This window comes from Lipotes vexillifer, unplaced genomic scaffold (genome assembly GCF_000442215.2).
Source record: "Lipotes vexillifer unplaced genomic scaffold, Lipotes_vexillifer_v1.1 scaffold395, whole genome shotgun sequence".
Lineage (NCBI taxonomy): Eukaryota > Metazoa > Chordata > Mammalia > Artiodactyla > Lipotidae > Lipotes > Lipotes vexillifer.
In genome coordinates, this window is record NW_006797390.1 from 5,074,032 (window position 1) to 5,093,895 (window position 19,864).

General features: G+C 43.7%; 1 protein-coding gene across 1 annotated transcript in view; it reads right to left on the reverse strand.

The window, feature by feature from the left end:
• The window catches only part of GALNT8 (polypeptide N-acetylgalactosaminyltransferase 8), a 49,854-nt gene that overhangs the window by 12,528 nt on the left and 17,462 nt on the right, over positions 1-19,864 (reverse strand). Inside the window, 6 exon segments of the mRNA XM_007472387.1 lie at positions 520-590; positions 5,632-5,780; positions 7,876-7,931; positions 9,524-9,575; positions 13,490-13,659; positions 14,177-14,232. Coding sequence (XP_007472449.1) covers positions 520-590; positions 5,632-5,780; positions 7,876-7,931; positions 9,524-9,575; positions 13,490-13,659; positions 14,177-14,232 — 554 coding nt within the window.

Here is a 19,864-nt window from a genome sequence, read left to right on the forward strand (position 1 = left end):
AGCCAAGCAGTGGGGGGGCCCCGGTCCCCCCAAAAAAAAAAAAAAAAAAAAAAAAAAGGCTATTTTTTCTATCCTGCTACCCTCTTGGAAAAGCAAGCTGTAGTCCTCATCCAGTCACTTACCGGTTGTGTGACCTTGAACTGGTAAATTAATCTCTGAGAGCCTTAGTTTCTGCCTTTGTAAAGTGTGGATAATGATGCTTATCTGTTCAAGTTGTTTGGAGGATGTCGAATGGCATTTGCACAGCCCCCAATGCCCAGCGCCTAGTAGATGCTCAATAAATGTCAGCTCTAAGGGGCATCCTCCAAGGTGGGGAATCCCTTTGTACTCAGCTGGGAGGCACTGACCCCATCATTACAAACCAGACCCAGCCCTGTGGGCTCCCTCCCGCCACACCTGGGAGAACAGAACTCTTTTCTAACACACCCCCCTCTGCCTTCCTCCTCTTCCTTCTCGGTGGGCTGGTCAGCTGAGGAAGTGCTCTGTCCCACCTAAAACTTGTGCCCAAAAGAGACTCACCCACACCATCGTTCCAGAGTCATCTTCTAAAGCCTGTACTAGAAACTTCTGTCTTTCAGCAGATAACTCCTCTATATCCAGAAATAATGAAAAATGCTGGATTTTTTGGGTAAAATATTAAATTTAAAAAATCAAGCTACAAATGTATATAAAATAAGGTCCTAATTTTATAAAGTGTATAAACATATTCAGACACATAGATTCAAAGAAAAAAGATGAGAAGGAAATAAGGAGAAATCTATAATTATTACTTCAAAGTGGTAAGCTGATGCAGGCTTTTGTATTTGTTTGTTTATTTGTTTGGCTTTGCCTTTATGTGTTTTGGAAATTTTTACAATGAAAAATAAAACTTGAGTATTATTTATTCATTTGTTTCTCTATGCATTCCTGAGGGAGAAGTCAGGATAAAGGACGTTTCTGTTGGCTGCTGTGTTCCTCGCAGGTCTACACCGTCTCTCCCCCAGGGTGGGCCCCCATCTCTCCTTGCCCTTTCATGCCGTCCAGGCAAATTCATTTTTGGCATTTTTGCTCCCAGTTCCACGTCTCTGTTCATTTGCCATCACATCCTTGGGACCATGTCAGGCTCTGGAGCAGAAAGAGTCCCCCTCTCCTCACTCGCCTCCTCCAATCCCACCTTCCTCGAGAGTCCTCCTGAGCCTGAGGCAGACCTGAGAGCCTCCCCCAGCCCCCGCCCACCCTGTTAGCCCCCTCCCCAATCCACGTGGGCCTGCTTCCCTTTCTACTCCAATTATATTGATTCAACCAAGTGTCAGAGAAGTAAAAGTTAGGACAGAAGGTGGGAAGGGTGGGGGAAATGGACGAAAACCGTAAAATCCCACAAAAGTGTCATTAAGTTTGCATAACCCTGGTGAATCTAGGCCACACAACTGGCAGCTACAGAGTCTCAAAAAGACACAACCAAAAGGGATTCAAATGGTCCTTTTTCTCTGACGCCTAGCAGGAGACAGGAGAATGTGCATCCAGATCAGAGGAAACAGGTGCCTCCCCCTCCATGAGGACACACGCTTTCCAAAGAAAAGCATTGCATTACAAGGTCCCTTCCAGAGCAGAGAAAAGAAACACCCAGTCTCAGGGTAAGCAGAGCCCTGTCCCAGAGCCATCCCTGCAGGGACCTTATTTACCTTGGCTTTTCTGTTCTCTAACTCACAGACTTAATTAATTAAGCACTCTCTCTCTCTGGCTATGTGTCTTTTTGTTATTATTCAATGTATTTAACTAAAATAAAACAAAAACTGTTCATCTATTTCTCCCCCCGCCAACCCCCTGCCTCTGACAACCACCAATTTGTACCTATGAGCCTAGTTTCATGACAACCACCAATTTGTACCTATGAGCCTAGTTTCATATGTATTTATATATGTATATTATATAAATACATATAATATCATATATATATATATATATATATATATGGATTCTACATGTAAGAGAGATCACACAGTATTTGCCTTTCTCTGACTTATTTCCCATAGCATAATGCCCTCGAAGTCCATCCATGTTGTCACAAATGGCAGGATTTTATTCTTTTTTATGACTGAATAATATTCCACCACATGTATATGCACACACACACACACACACCTTATTATATATATATATATGGAATTTATCCATTTCTTCTAGATTGTCCAATTTGTCAGCATATAATTTTTCATAGTAGCCTCTTACGAACCTTTGCATTTCTGTGGTATCAGTTAAAAAATCTCCTTTTTGGGGGCTTCCCTGGTGGCGCAGCGGTTGAGAGTCCGCCTGCCGATGCAGGGGACACGGGTTCATGCCCTGGTCCGGGAAGATCCCACATGCCGCGGAGTGGCTGGGCCCGTGAGCCGTGGCCGCTGAGCCTGCGCGTCCGGAGCCTGTGCTCCGCAACGGGAGAGGCCACAGCAGTGAGAGGCCCGCGTACCGCAAAACAAAACAAAACAAAACAAAAATCTCCTTTTTCATCTCTGATTTTATTTATTTGAGTCTTCTCTCTTTTTTTTCTTGGTGAGGCTAGCTGAAGGTTTGTCAATTTTGATCTTTTCAAAGAAGCAGCTCTTAGTTTCTTTGATCTTTTCTATTATCTTTTCAGTCTCTAGTTCATTTATTTCTGCCCTAATCTTTGTTATTTCCTGCCTTCTACTAATTTGGAGCTTTGTTTGTTCTTCTTTTTCTAGTTCCTTGAGGTGTAAAGTTAGGTTGTTTGAGACATCTCTTATTTCTTGAGGTAGATATTTATCACTATGAGCTTCCTTCCTAGAACTGTTTTTGCTGCATCCCGTAAATTTTGGTATGTTATATTTCCACTTTCATTTGTCTCAAGGTACTTTTTTATTTCTCTTTTGATTTCTCCTTTGAACCATTGCTTGTTCAGTAGCATGTTGTTTAATCTCCACACGTTTGTGAATTTTCCAGTTGACTTTGTGTGATTAATTTCTAGTTTCATACTGTTGACAGAAAAGATGTTTGATATAATTTTAATCCTCTTCAGTTGATTAAGACTTGCTTTGTGACCTAATATATGATCTATCTCAGAAAATGTTCTGTCACATGAGAAGAATATGTATTCTGTTGTTTTTGGATGGAATATTCTGTAAATATCTGTTAAGTCCACCTGGTCTGATGCGTCCTTTAAGGCTGATGTTTCCTGATCAATTTTCTGTTTTGGTGATCTATCAGTTGATGTAAGTTGGGTGTTAAAATCCCCTACTATTATTGTATTGCTGTCTATTTCTCCCTTTAGATCTGATATTTGTTTTTTATATTTAGGTGCCTCTATGTTGGGTGCATAAATATTTACAAATATTATATCTTCTTGTTGGATTGACCCTTTTGTTATTATATAATGCCCTTTCTTTGTCTCTTATTACAGTCTTCGTTTTAAAGTCTATTTTGTCTGATGTAAGTATAGCTATTCCAGCTTTCTTTTGGTTTCCATCTGATGTTGTCCCATAAGTCCCTTAGGCTATTTTCTCTTTTTTTTTTCATTCTTTTTTTCTTTTTGCTGCTCTGATTGGGTGAGTTCCACTGTCCTGTCTTCAGGTCCACCGATCCTTTCTTCTGCTTCATCTAGTCTGATTTTGCACCCCTATAGAGAATTTATTCAGTTTAGTTATTGAGTTCTTCAACTCTGTGACTTCTGTTTGGTACTTTTGCATATCTTCCATCTCTTTGTTGAAGTTCTCACTGTGTTCATCCATTCTTCTCCCCAGTTCAGGGAGAATATTCATGACCATGACTTTGAACTCTTTATCAGATAAATTACTTATCTCCATTTCATTAGGGTTTCTTTTCCCCCTGAGGTTTTATCTTGTCCTTTCATTTGGAACACATTCCTCTGTTTCTTCGTTTTGCTTCCTCTGTGTTGGTTTCTATACAGTAGATGAAACCACCACCCCTTAAAGTCTTGAAGGAGTGGTCTCATGTAAGAGATGAACATTTTCCTTCAGCCCTGCCTCAACTCCTGGTTGTCTTTTAAGCCTCTGTGCTTGTCCAAGCAGCCTATCATATTTCTAATAGCTCCCAGTAGTTGAGGGTGTGCCAAGACCTGTGAGTGTCCCAAAGGGACACTGACACTGACACTGACACACTGACAAGGTGGTGACTCTCAGTCACCATCTTGATCCAGGCTAACTGGAAGCCAGACTCTCAGGCATCAGCTTTTAAACATATGCAAATACGTACAGTCTTCTGGGACCACAAGCATAAGCCTCACTGTCCAACAGGTCCAGGTGATCTGGAGGTGCCCCCTGTGAGGCAGTCACAGATATCAGGGCTCAAGATGAGTGTATAAACTCTCTTCTGGGTGATACCTGTGAGCGGCAGCAAAGCAGAGGAAGAAAGCCAGGACGGCACCCACAGCCTACATTCCTTGAGAGAGGTTCCATAGGCCTCTAAATGTGTGTCAAACCTGAAAACTGCCTTTCAGGCCAAAGGACAAGCAAATAGTTCTTTTTCATAGAAAGACTGGGGTGTGTGCCTCAGTCCACAGCCTGAGTACCCTGGGGGTGGTAACCTGCCAAGAATCATCTCTTCAACCACCACAGTCCCATGGGACTCAGGAACACAAGCCCCCTGGCCACGAGAGCCAGGCGGTCTAGGGGCGCACCCTGGGTGGCAACTGCAAAATCCGATATTCCAGGCACAGAAACCAGGGCACTGGATACATGCAAAGCCCCCCTCCAGGAGACACTGGCCTCTGGGTCACAGCAGAGGATGAGCGCAAAGATAACGTCACCCTCCGAGGTCTCAGGAAAGGTCCACAGTCAGCCCTTGGCTGTGTGTTTAATCAGAAGGCTGCTCCTCTGGCTGCAGCTATAATAATCAGCTAATAGGCCTCCAAGCTCCAAGGGACCTGTTGCCTCTTGCTGTGCTCTGGAGGTGGCAGCTGTTTAAGAACTATTTCTCTGTCGGTCACCGTCCTGGGGGATCCAAGAGTGTAAACCCCACTGGCCGCCAGAGCCAGGTGATGTGGAGGAGTGCCCTGGCATCAGTCGCAAAAATCAGGGTGCCGGCCTGGGTTGTGAGCTCCTTTCTGGTGACACCGATTATTACAGTCCCTTGGCCTCCAGGGCTAGGTGATCAAGAGGTGTGCCCCAGGCAGCAGCCTCAAAAATTGGGGCATGGACATGTGCAAAAGCATCCATCCTGGAGACACTGATGTTCGGGAAGCACAGCAAAGGGAGAGAGGAAGACCACACCCACCCATCTGCATCTTGGAGAGCGTTCCAGCAGACTCCTAGATGCAATGCTAAATTAGATGCTGGTCCCTCCAGCCAATGCTTTAATATAAGCAGGGGAGTGTTCTTCCTTTAAGTCTGGAGGCAATGGGCTGCTCTGAGCTGGGCCATGGGATGGGCAAGTCTAAGTGCAGGAGTCCTTTAAGAGCCATCTCACAGATTGCTAGTCTTATGGGTGTCAGGACCCAAGACCCGTGGGTTTTCAAAGCCAGAGGTTTTGGGGGGTTCATGTGTCCCACATGTCAGGATGCCTGATGTGGGGTCAAAACCCCTCATTCCTCAGGGAGAAACTCTGGGTTCCGAGTTCCCTCCCGGCTGTGAGATGCACACCAGGGGTGGGGTTTGTGTGAGATTGGGTCCCAGCCTCTCCTACCTGCCTCGATGTGGTTTTCTTGTTTGCCCAATGTGACGTTATCACTCAGCCAGCCTTTAGGATTTTTAAGAAGAAATGGTTCCATGTGTACTTGTAGACTCGGTGTATTCATGGGAGGAGGGGAGTTCAGCATCTTCTGGCATCGCCATCTTGAGCCAGTCATGCAAAGACTTTTAATACACTGGTTTCTTTTATTCCAGCTGTGGCTTCAGAGCTGACTTGCATCCCCTGTCTAGAGGTCATTTATAATCACAAATATCAGCAGTGATGACAAAGTTCAAGGTATTACTTATTAGAACACGAGTACAAGAGAATGCCTGATTCAGTCTAAAGTTTTCTCTTATTAAACTTGGGTTATTTGTCTCTCTTCTTGCTGCTATTTCAGGGGAAAGCACTGCCAAATCGAGTTTTTCCATATTTGACTCAAAGGGATTGACAGTAGAAGTTGATCCTTGTTATAACACTGGTGCCAACAGCTGGCCTAGTATAAGTGTTCACAGCCAGATTTTCAAATTCCAGTAACCAAGAGCCCATAATGAAAAGACTCTTACAAATCTCTCTCTCTCTGAGGCCTCTGGCCAAGAAAAGCAGGAACCTTTGATATCCTCTGGAGCCAGAAGGATCTAAGGATGGACTGGAGACAGACAAGAGTCCTGGCAAGGAACTCAACTGGGTCCACTTATTCAAAGCATGTCTGAGACGAAGTCTCTCCACTGCTGGGTTTGCCAGACCACTCCAGCCTAGGGCCAGGGCAAGCTGGATTTCAGAACAGTTGCCTGTTTATTCTACCACATTGCACTCTGTTAGTGACCGGCCAGCTGGTCTATTTGCCCAAAGAGGCCCAACCCAGCCACAGCCAGCACCACCGCTCCCTCAGGGGCCTTGGCTGTTCCAAGTGGAACCGGTCCTGGACTGCCTTTATTTTTTCAATCCTCTCTGTACATAAGCAGGATGTTTAGAAACACTCAAGATGGCCAGGGAGCTGCTGTGTTGGCCATTGATTCTCACTTGGAGAGTCGTTCTGATCAGTATCAGTGGACCTGCTTCTGCCATGGCTCTGGATATAGCCCAGGACAGCTGAAACCTCCCTCTCTCTCTCTCTAAGAAAACTTGACTACAGGGAGCTCACACTGGTAGGGGTGAGGTAAAAGAGATGCCTTCACTTTTTAGGGGTGTCTCTTATTACAGTCTTAAGAAATCTTCCCTGATCCCAGAGTGTTCAAGGGAGAAAGGTGAGTCTCATAGGTGGGGACATTATTCCCTTTGGAGAGTTCTTCTCAGCCTCCTAAGGGCTGTGGTAGGATCCAAAGAAGAGTCCTCTATGGAAAACAGCCTGTCCGTGATTAAAGGTCTGTTGGGCAAAGTGTTCATGAGTAAAGACCCCCTATTGTTCCCTCTAGATTGAACAGAAAGATGCACAAGAGCAGGGTTGCCATTGATCAATAGAGCCAGTGCCTGCTCCCCTGGAGCTGAGTTCATCCCAGATGCAAAGGTCCTAACATCTGAGGATGGAGATTGGAAAACCTCAGGCACATTGAGAAAGCCAGAGTCCTCCTGCAGGGAAGGGACTAAGGGCAGAGGCAGCCACACGTAGAGGCCCCTTCTGCTGGCTCTTTCACACATTCCTGCTTGGCCCACCCCCAGTCCAGAGCTCCCTGAGGGCTACCCAGCACCATGGGGCCTCCTGCAGCAACTACTGCAGGCAAGATTACCCCCCTGCCCACCCCGCCACTTCCATCATCCTGCAAGATCTGCTGTCCTGTTAACACTGCTCGTACCCACACAGCCACATCCGTCCCGCAGGGTCCTCCATCACCCAAATTGGCTGTGCAGTGGCCATGCCTTTTGCCCCCGAGTCAATTCCTTTCTGCCCCTTCAGTCTATCTTCCCTGTTCCCTAAGCCATGATGGGCAACTCCACGAGTGCAGTGTTCTAGCCCAGTGCAGCAAAACAAGGCTCGGCAGGTAGCCAGTCCCCAGAGCAGTAGCCCTCCCGGGACCCAGCGTCTGGCTGCAACTGGCGAAGGGAAGCCCTCATGAGAGTGGCAGGACCCATGGCTTAGGAAGCAGAGGATCTGTCCTAGAGCCTCTTCACAGAATCTGTGGCGCCTCTGCTGCACCCTCTACAAATCTGTGCAGAAAGACTCCAGCAGGTGGTGAAGGGGTTCCATGATGGGGTTTGGGGTGGGACTTTTGGAAGAAAGGGGTTCCCCAGATTATGACGCTGGAGCTTTGTGCTACTTACAGATTCCTCTTCTGGCCACCGTCGTCGTAACCCACGGTCCCAGATTTTGCCCTTTCCTGCACGGATCAGAGGAAAGTGGGGAAATACACTTTACTCCACCTTCAGCCGAACACACCTGCCCTTGAGAGAAGCTCTTGATTAAAAAGTCACTGGGGACAAATTGTTCAAGATACTTATAACCGTGAGAAGCCCCGTGCCCCGGCAGGAGCCTCCAGACACTGTGTCCAAGCGGCTGTCCACGCAGCCACAGCTCTCCCGGCCAACCACAGCCCAGGTACACACAGACTTGAGAAGAAAAGACCACTGGGAAACTCGTTTGCCAAAGGCAATTTTAAAAGCTTGGCAAATGCGTGACAACATGGATAGACCCGGAGGACATTATGCTAAGTGAGATAAGCCAGACACAGAAGGACACATGATCTCATTTACATATGGAATCTAAAAATAGTCAGATGCATAGAGGCGGAGAGTAGAATGGCAGTTGCCAGGGGTCGGAGAAGGAGGAAGTAGGGAAATAATGGTCAAAGGGTATAAAGTTTTAGTTATGCGAGATGAATAACTTCTGGGGATCTACTATACAGTCTAGTGCCTATAGCTTACGATTCTGTATCTTATACTTAAAATTTTCCTAAGAGGAAAAATCTTACGGTGAGTGTGCTGGTAATAATAATAATATTAATAATAATAATGGCAAAAGAAAACCTTGGGAGGTAATGGATGTCTGTAGCCTTGAAGGTAGTGATAGTTTCCCGGGTTATACTTACGCCAAACTCGTTAAATTGTGCGCATTAATTGTGTACATGTCATTCATACCTCAATGAGGTGGCTTTAAAAATTTTGGCAAAAAAGAAAAAAAAAGACAAAGTTTTTATAAGGAAATCCTGAAAGAAACTTGTTTGATTGCTTAATGGAAAACCCAGGGCAATACATTGGGGGAGACCACCCTGTAGGTTCCAGCAATGTTAAGGTAGTATTCCCAGTAGTTTACCAGCAGATACCATCTTTGGGTTTCAGGAACAAAAATTAGAACTCTTGAGAAGTTTCAGGAATTCCCCAAATCATAAGTTATTCTTTAAGTGTTTCTAAAATTAATTATACTCTTTACTCACGGATATCTAAAAAGCTGTATAATAAAGAAGAAATATTAAGCTTAGTCGTATTTATGAAAACAATAGTCTCAGCAAATACTCAAACACTAGCAAACATTGCTGCGCATTATTTAAATAATGTAACATTCAGATCTCCTAGTGAGAGGTTAACAGCACTAGTCAGAATCATATATTGAAATTGCTTAAGACATATTTTGCTCCCCAAATTTATTATTTCTTGGAACACCATTCCAAGATTTGTATAAAGTACACAGTGCATAAAAATGTATCAGAAATTAGTAAAATTCATTAATTATTATTTTATTTGCAACAATTACTCACCATTAGAGACAGGCAGGTCACAGACACTTACAACATGGCTATAGCTTATGGATGACAAACTGCTTAGATCATCACTGCTTTTCTCCTGAGTGTTCCTGTCCTGGTCTCAGAAACTATCACCCTTAACCTTGGACTCTATGTGTCAGTGGTTCCTGCACTCATGTTCCGTTGCACTTCAATGGATTCCTTCAAATCAGTAACATCTCTATGTCACTTACTGGGGGGAGAAGCTGGGACTTGGGGGTCACAGCCAGCCTCAGGACAAAGCACCTGCGGAAACAGGAAAACATAAGCCCGTCTTCTGCAATTTAGCCTTGGCTAGAAACTATATTGGAAACAGAAACCACCAGCCTCATTTAGGAGTTAATGAAGAACCTTTAAAGAATGAAGAACTTTGACAAGGTACTTGGAAAAGACAAGTCCTGCCCTTACGGTAATGACTTGTCAGAGAAAGAAGGAAAATGTTGGGAATATTGACACAACCTCTTAACATCAATTAAAGTGAAAACTACACCTATTTCTTATCTTGTCATAAAGTTGAGTTTCTGCCTAGGGCTTTTTGTTAAGAAGGCCAAACACCTTTCTGGTAATATTGAGAGATTTGATTTTTTTTTTTTTTTTTTTTTTTTGCAGTACGCGGGCCTCTCACTGCTGTGGCCTCCCCCGCTGCGGAGCACAGGCTCCGGACGCGCAGGCCCAGCGGCCATGGCTCACGGGCCCAGCCGCTCCACGGCACATGGGATCCCCCCAGACCGGGGCACGAACCCGCGTCCCCCGCATCGGCAGGCGGACTCCCAACCACCGCGCCACCAGGGAAGCCCGAGATTTGATTTTTATAGTCCCATGGACAGTAGACTTGAAATCTTGAGACAGGTTTGTTCCTTGAAACTACACTTATCAAAATGTTTGCAGGAAAAAAAAAAACAAACAAACTGTGTTTTTAAAATTATAACAACTTAAAGTCATGAGAAGTTGATTTATTCACCAATCCTACTGATAATTTTCACCAGGACATTACTGGCCTAACTCTATTTCATTTAATCTCTATAAAAGGACTTCGCAAGTTTCCTTAAAATTAGGAAATTAGCTAAAAGCACATTTCCTACTGTAAAAATGGATTACAAGGAAAATAAAAAGACTCTATAAGAGATTAAATTTAGAACTCCTAGAATCTCAATTTGTTATGACCCAGCCCTCAGCCCTTTAGCTCTTAGGTTTTGCACAAATGAGGAAGGTGCTTGTTCTAAAGAGCACTGGGATGTTTGAGGCTGGTGTGGATGATGCTTGGGGCCTGGAGAAAAGGGACCACCAGGCCCAGGATCCATGACCACAGCTTCAGGAGCATCTCTCTTGAAAAAAGTGCCAGAATTCAAGAGAAGCAGCAGTGCAAACACGAGAGGTAAATCGGGACACCTGTCCTGTCTCTTTAATCTCCTTTCCTTTCCTCTGGGGCAGTTCCTCAGTCTGTCTTTTTTTATGACTGACGTTTATTAAGCAAAAAGACCATTTATTTTGAAGAATGTCCCTCGGTTTGGGTTTAACTGATATTTCCTCAAGATTATAGATTCAGGTTCTGTATTGTGGGCAGGAATACCACAGAAATGATGTATTCTTCTGGGAGCATCATATCAGGAGGCACATGATATCGACTTTTGCTGTAACTGATGATGTTAATACTGATCATCTTGTTAAGATGGTGTCTGCCCGGTTTCTCCACCACGAAATTATTATTTTCCCTTTGTAGTTAATGAATATCTTTTGGGGAGTTACTTTGATACTCTGTATGTATCCTGTTTCTCATCACCCACTAGTTTTAACATCCATTGATAATTCTTGCCTGAAACAATTTTAATTACGGGGGTTGCCAAATAAATGTCTAATTCCATAATTTCTCCTACATTTATTAGTTGGCTTTCTACTATCAGAAAGAGCTTTACCTTTTCCCCCATTTATTCGTCCACCTATCTATCCATCCATTTATCCAATCACTCATCGGTATGGACTCATGGATTCTTATTTTATTCTGTGGCTCATAGTCTATATAATAAAATCACTGTTTAGTTTAATGCTCAAGTTGTCTTAGATTTGGCCAGTGGGAGCCCCTGGAACCTGGCTGCTGTAGTCTGTGACTTGTTCCCATCATTCTTTGAGAAGTTCCTTATTTCCCAACACGGGAAAATGTCCCAGTCCCCAAGCCCTAAAATCGGCTATTTCTCCAGGGAGCCCTAATTCCTTTTACTGGAAAATATTAAGAAACCAAGATCTGGATGCTAGATGCTAAGTGTTCTCAGAGGGTATATGTGCATTCAGTTAAAATATCAAAATATAGTTAAGTTCACTTGTTTTTATTTGTACTCCATTTGGGGTTTCCTCTAACCTTATTGGTTTTACCGTATGTGTGTTTTGAGCATATGAAATATAACGTGGTTCTAAAAGGCTACAATTATAATTGTAGTTTGAAAAGTGTCACTCCCCTGCCACACCCCTTCGATCCTGTTCCTATAGCCAATCCTTTCCACCCTATTTCCAGCCACCACCACCCATTTGTAACCAACCTCATTAGTTTCTGGTTTATCATATGCAGATTAACCAGAAATGAACAGATACATGTATCTTTCCCCCTCATTTCTTACCTAAAACACCCATACTCTAGACTGTTTTTCTTCTTTCACACTGGAAATCACTCCATATCCATTCAAAAAATGGTCCTCATTCTTTTTTATAGCTGCACCCCATTGGGTGGACCACCCTCTGATGTTTGAGCCTACGGTTTGTTTCCAACATTTTACAATTACAATCAATACTGCAAAGAATTATTTTGTGCGTAAGTATTTTCTTGTTTTTGGAGCTGTAAATACCTAGAGGTGGAATTACTGGCACAAATAGAAAATGCACATATAGTATTTTTAGATATTGCCAAATATCCCTCCCAAAAGGACTGTACCAGTTTGCATCCCTACCATCAAAGTATGAGATTGCCTGTTTTCCACAGCCCTGCCAACTAGAATGTGCCATCATATTTTTTAATTTTCACCAAGTTAACTGAGAAATGATCTCAGTACAGTTTAAATTTGCATTACTCTATGAGTGAGGCTAAACATTTTTTCTTTTGCTTAAGAATATTGTGTCTTTTGCCCATTTTTCTGTTGGGCACATGCTTTTATTAAACCTTGGCTATGGACTGCATTTTCCCTTCAACATGCTGGGCAGAAGCTAGAAGTTCTACGTTTGCTTAACATTTATCCTCTTCCTTAATTTTTGCACCATAAAATCTTAAATTGTAGTAACGCTTTAGTCCTTGATATGGGCATGGTCACTGCGAAAATTTTATCAAGCTGGATATTTATGACTTGTACATTTCTTATTTGAAAAACTCTTAGCTGATTTAATTCTGCACTCAATTATCAGTGTCTTGTCTGCCTAATGCTTAAAGGAAGCCTGGTAATTCCCAGAATCATACCCAAGTAACCCTCACGTGAAACTAAGAGCAAAAGGTGACCCTCTGGAGAAAGGACATACTTGAAAGGTGAACCCAACAACACAGCACACACAGGGTCATCCTACTTCCTCTCCCACCGTGATGCTCACTCCCACCAGCCCCTAAGACCTTGCCAAAGCTGGCACCCCTAGACAGATCCACCTAACTCACCACTTACAGGAAAGGATTTATCCAGTGGGCAGCAGTAAGGACCCCTGGTCTTTAGTATTTACCTACAATCCCTTCTTTGTTTCCCAACAAGTGATGCCTCTCTGTTTCAAGCCTCATTTTCTCCATAATTTTCAGGGATGGTAGAAGGAAACAGGCAATCAAGCCTATTAAATGTTATAAGCTCCTTAGAGAAAGACTGAGAAGGACTTGGATTTTTCCACCATTCTCATGTACTAGGCAGAGTGGGATTGGTTCGTTAGGTGTGTTCTCTCCTATCCTCAGCCCCTGGAGTCTCTGTTATGGGAGAGATGGGGTAATCCAAAGAAAGCTGCTGTGAGGGGATGGATGGAGGGATTTTTTAAAAGATTACGGGTCGATTTGCTGCACCTTTCAGGACAGTCCTGGCTGAAGTCATAGTAAACACACACACACACACACACACACACACACACACACACACACACACCCCCTCTCTCTCTCCCTCTCCTTCACTTCGAGCAGCACTGGGGGCAGAGCCCATTCCTGTGGCAAGAACCCAGGCTCTCTGACGACCACTGGGCGTTGGTTTGACCCCCAGTTTCTGACTGTGTACTGGAGCGTCCACACGTGTGTGGTGCAGGTCTGCAGAGCAAACATGTAGCCACCTGAAGTGTACCTCTTTGTCTCCAGACATCATCTGGTGGTTCTGTTTAGGACGGCTCTTCCCTGGATGGAAGGAGAAGTGAAGGTATTGAAGCGCCCTGGTAGAGCATCATCTCCCTGCTGTGCTCAGAGAAAAGCCCAAGGGCTCCCTCAATCCTCTGCGAGTCATCCAGTGGAGAAACGAAGCCGAGTGCTGAGTTAGATCACCCGATACTTTCTCTCCTAGTCCCACCGCAAATTAACCCCAGACCCGGGAGTAAAAATGCTGTGCTGGGTTCCTATGTTCTCACCCGTATCTCCTGAGCTGGAGGCATCAGGTCAGCATGGCTGGCAAGACAGGGTGCAGCTTGAAGAGCCGTGGCCCTTCTGCACTTCACCTTCCTTCTGCGTCTTCATCCCTGAGCCCGTGAAATACAACAGAACTCTCCCCCACCCCACCGCCTCCTCAGCAAGGGACTCCACTGGTGGGACTGGAGTGCAAGCTCTGTTCAGGACTCTCAGTCCATTTTCTCCACCTGTTTTCTCTGGGGAGGGAGGCAGTTCCTGCCTTCCCTGCTGTGGGAGCTTCACCAAGGTTTACTGCTGGAAACATTAAGGGCGTTAAAGCCAAAGAGTCTGGGTTGGATCTCTGCTCCACTGTGAAGAGAGAGATGTGGGCAAATTACCTAAACTAAGTCTCAATTTCCTCATCTCTAAAATGGGTCTAGAGTTGATGTTGGGGTTAATATTTATTGAGCTCTGTGCCTGACATGGAAGATGTGCAATAGATATTAGTTCATCTCCATCCCTCCCCATCCTAACGGGGAATGGGGGAGGGAGGGCATCATTCTCTGTGCTCCCTTGTGCCACCTCCAACGCCCCCGGCCTCTTTGCTCCTTATCTGCTCACCTTGACACTGACAGTCATGCCATCTGTCCTGTTCCATTCTCCTAACTCTTCCCTCCCCATGCCCCTCTCCACCCCTTTGCAGGAGTCTACCTTAGTGTCTGGGTGAAGTGTTCCCCTTTACCCTCAGAGCTCACAGCATCCATGTGGACGTCTGGTGAGAAGCCCGGATCTCACAGCTCCACCTCGATGACCTCTCCCCACCTCATGCTTGCTTAACACCAAGCAAGGCTGCAGCTCTACATCCAAATCTCTGCTCCCTCTCTGACCCCGCCTCCCTTCCTCTCATCTCTTCCAATCGCCAACGGCCCCCACCAACCCTACTCCCCCAATCTCACCTGCCCCCGTCCCTGGCCACCCTGGACTCCCTCTGGCCACCACCTCCCACCTCCCTGGGTGCATCCATCCAGTATCGGTCATTCAGGGCTGTCCTCCTATTCTATTGTACTTTTTTAAACATCTTTATTGGAGTATAATTGCTTTACAATGGTGTGTTAGTTTCTGCTTTATAACAAAGTGAATCAGCTATATATATACATTTATCCCCATATCTGCTCCCTCTTGCGTCTCCCTCCCACCCTCCCTATGCCACCCCTCTAGGTGGGCACAAAGCACCGAGCTGATCTCCCTGTGCTATGCGGCTGCTTCCCGCTAGCTATCGATTTTACATTTGGTAGTGTATATAAGTCCATGCCACTCTCTCACTTCGTCCCAGCTTCCCCTTCCCCCTCCCCGTGTCCTCAACTCCATTCTCTACATCTGCATCTTTATTCCTGTCCTGCCCCTAGGTTCTTCAGAACCTGTTTTTTTTTTTTAGATTCCATATATATGTGTTGGCCTACGGTATTTGTTTTTCTCTTTCTGACTTACTTCACTCTGTATGACAGACTCTAGGTCCATCCACCTCACTACAAATAACTCAGTTTCGTTTCTTTTTATGACTGAGTAATATTCCATTGTATATTTGTGCCACATCTTCTTTATCCATTCATCTGTCGATGGACATTTAGGTTGTTTCCATGTCCTGGCTATTGTAATGAACATTGTGGTACATGACTCTTTTGGAATTATGCCCTCCTATTCTTGAATTGCCCACATCACTCGCACCGCTCCTTTCTCTGGGCCCCATTCCCAGACCACAGATCGCTCCTGGAGAGGGTCCACCAACTGAGCAGGCCTGGCCCCTAAAAAGTGCCTCAAGCAGTCTGGCCTCAGAACTTGGCTTACTCCATAGGGTTGCTCTTCCAAGCCTCCTTAGCATGCTTTTTCCTTCTGCCCCAGCCCTTGTCCCTCACTTTCACTAAATGCCTTTATTTTTCCCTTTGTCAAGAAGACCGTGCTCCCAGCCAATCTGGCCCCTCCCAAATGCCATGAGCAATCTCGGGGTACTGCTCAGGGGTGGCCTCAAAGGAGCTGCCCTGCCTCTGTCTCTACTATCGGCCCCCTGTGCTTGGAGCCCAGCCATCCTCGATGCCAGAGAAACAAACACCCTTCCTGTCTAACATCCTTCTCTTATTTCTCCCTCTTGGCAGATTCCTTTTCTATGACTTTAAATATATCCAAATGTCCAAATATTCGAGGTGAAAAAATGTTCCTTAACTCTATCATCTTTTTCAACCAGCATTCAGTGTTTTTCTCCCTTTCAGAATCAAACTTCCCGAGCAGTGAGGCAAAAACAGTGGATAAGATTCTGTGTTTGAACCCTGGATATTTACTATGCTATGTGACCTTGGAATATTATTCGACTTCTCTGTGTTTTAGTTACGTCATAGGTAAAGTAGAGCTAATGGTAACACTTCTCATAAGATTTGAGTAAGGACTAAATTAGGTAATGTTTAACCCAATGTCTGGTACATAATACGTACTCAGTAAATATTGGCAATTACAATTTATTGTGACCTTGCAGATAAAATCAATGGTCTTTTTTTTTTTCTTTTCTATTTTCTCTCCACTTCCATGTGACATGTACTTTGTCAATATTCCTTACATGTCTTCAGACTCTTCCCCTCTGGTTTCTCTTACATGTGTTCATCTGGATCTTATACATTTTTGGTTTGGTTTTTATTTAAGAGGTATGGCCTGCCACTTTTTAAAAGATTTTTTGATTCTTTTTCACTTGTACAAAAAGAATATGTGCTCATTTTTTTAGCTTAAGACAACACTGTCTATATGGCTTTTATACCCTGGTTTTGAAATTTAACATTATATCATGTGCATTTTCCAGTGTCATTCACTTTTTAGAAAACACACTTTTTGAGAATATAATTTGAATGACTATATAATATTCAGTTCAAGGGATGAACAAAAATCTCCCCTACTATTGGACATTTAATCTTTCCTAATATTTTGCTATAACTATTAACATATTTTCTATATTAATCTTGATCTACATTCTATATTATTCCTTAAATTATAATATTATCTTAGAATTAGCAGGCTTCCCTGGTGGCACAGTGGTTGAGAATCTGCCTGCCAATGCAGGGGACACGGGTTCGAGCCCTGGTCTGGGAAGACCCCACGTGCCGCGGAGCAACTGGGCCCGTAAGCCACAGCTACTGAGCCTGCGCGTCTGGAGGCTGTGCTCCGCAGCAAGAGAGGCCGCGACGGTGAGAGGCCCGCGCACCGCGATGAAGAGTGGCCCCCGCTCGCCGCAACTAGAGAGAGCCCTCGCGCAGAAACGAAGACCCAACACAGCCAAAATAAATAAATAAATAAATGTATTTTAAAAAAAGAGAGAGAGAGAGAGAATTAGCGCCTTAAAAGGAGGCCTAATCAATTTGGGGGTTCTGGTTAGTGTCAGACCTTTCTGGAGCTGTGCCCTCCAGCACGCGTGAGGGCCCTCCCTCAGGGATCTCTTCCTGGTCACTTCTCAAACCCAACTACGAGTGGCTTTCTCCTTCTCACGACCTCTCCCAGAGATCCTCTGCTGTCACTCTATCCAGAAGACCTCTGAACAATGACTGTCACTCAAATTCTCCATTATATCAGCTTTGCCTCTCCTCTCCCCTCCGTGCTCCTCATGTGAAAGTCCAGATACCTCAAACTGGCCTTCTCTCTCCAAACAAGTCCCTTCTCAGTCACTGGCACCATCTCTCCTGTGGTTTTCAGAGGTCAGAACCTCTTCTGGTTGACTCAAAACATTAATCATGGAATTGGAAGACAACAAAGGAATTATCGAGCCTTCCCTCCCTCTCAGTTCTGGGAAACATCTTTGGTAACTTTTTAGTAGAATGAATGTGCGATTTGTGTCTACAAAGAAAGCAGAGCACAAAAGGGACCCAAGATTCCAGCAAACAACATTTTCACATCTGAAAGAGCTGTGGTCCTAAGGGATAAGATGGGTGTGAAGAGATTAGATGGAATGAAGGGACTTAAACCTGACTTGAAATCAGGTAGTGCACCGTGAGTGACATGAGTGTCTCCCTCTTTAACTTTTGGAATTCTTGACATAGTGATAATACAGAGGGACCCAGCCTGGACATCAGAGTGGTGGGCTGAATCCCCCTGCATGTCCCGCAGCTCCAGATCTCACACCAGCCAAGATCTCTATTCTATCAGCGACTTCAACCCGCTAAGAAAGTAAGTGATCTTCCAAAATTCTCTTGGAAAGACAACCTTCAAAACGTTTGGGATGTCATCATTGTTTCTTCAGCGTAAGTACTATCTGGAGATTTAGGATAAAGTTGAGATGTGAAAGGAATCAAGCACATAATAATTGCTAAAGATTCTGTGTACATTTACTATTTTTAAGTACTTACTATGTTTAAGAAAAACTGTCTTACAGATTAACCTTTTGATACCAATTTTTAAATGTGCAATTAAATAAGTCTGTGATTGTATGTTGAAATTTTACTGGATCGCAAACACTTTTGAAACATTTAACAGAACTTAAGAAATCATTCAGTTTAAAGTCAAGATAACTGAAGTTCTTAAAAAAGAAAATTTAATGTATTAAATTTATAAATACAGTCTGTAATGTTTAAGGGAATTTATTAAATTGAAAAACCCCTTTAGAGTTCTCATCACAAGAAAAAAAAATTGTAACTGTGTGTGATGATGAAGATTAACTAGACTTACTGTGGTACTTATTTTGCAATATACATATAAATCATGTTATTATGCTGTGCACCTGAAATTAATATAATGTTATATGTCCATCATATCTAAATAAAAATAAGTAAATAAATCAAATACTACAAATAACTTTATACTCATAAGTTTGAAGAAGTGGAACAGGTCCTCAGAAACCATAAACCACCAAACTCAATCAAGACGAAATAATCTGAATAGCTCTATATCATTTTTTAAAAATTCAACTCATAATTTAAAAGGTTCTGGAAAAAAAAAATCCAGGTCCATATGGCTTCCCTAAAGAATTCTGGCAAAAATTTAAAGAGGGACTAACACCAATTAAAGACAATCCCTTCCAGAAATTGGTCTCTTCTGTAATATTTGTCAACATGACTAATTTTATCAACAGAAAGAAGGAACACTTCCCAACACACTTTATGAGACCAGTATCAACCTGATACTAAAAACGAAGACAGTATCAAAACAAAAACAAAAAAAAACTGCAGACCGTTATCTCTAATGAACTTAGACAAAAAAAAAAAAAAAAAACTTCAACAAAACATTAGCACAACTGTTCACATAGGTGCCTACATATGTTTTCCTGGAGACAGTCCATAGCATTCCTCAAGGGGTTATTAGCTTTAAGTGAGCAACTGCTGTTAGACTGTCCATGTCTCTTACAATGTGAACCTAAGCTAACACAGCACCAAGATGCTCAGAGATAGATTCACAAACAAAGCATTACCCCCCCTCTCCCTCAGGACATCCCATTCCTGCCCACGTGGCTTAGGAATGCAGCTCCAACACACAGTTAATGCACATGTAGACGTGGTCACAGCCACGTCCCTCACACCGCTGTCATGTGACTTCTGCTAGATTCCCTCCACCGTGTTCTTAGTCAATTGATGATGATGTTAAATCAGGGCTTTTACATCAGTGCCTGTCGAATTTCATTCTAGTGCTCCAGACTCTCTGATTATCATTAATAATAAGGCTAATCACAACAGCTAATAGTATCGAACGCTTTCTATGTGCCCGGCACCATGCTAAATACTTTACATATGTTATCCCATTTAATCATCTCCAAAGGCTCGTAAAGTAGAAACTATCATCTCCACTTTAAGAGATGAAGAAACTGAGTCTCAGAGAGGATAAGAAAATAGCTAAAAGTGACTGAACTAGGATTTGAAGGCAAACTCTTAACTGTTAAGTTACAACACATTCCAATATCTTTTCCCCTTGGCCACCCCGCCTTAGTCAACAGACTCAGTATTTCATGCCCAGGCTAGAAAATGTTCTAGTCTTTTCCCTA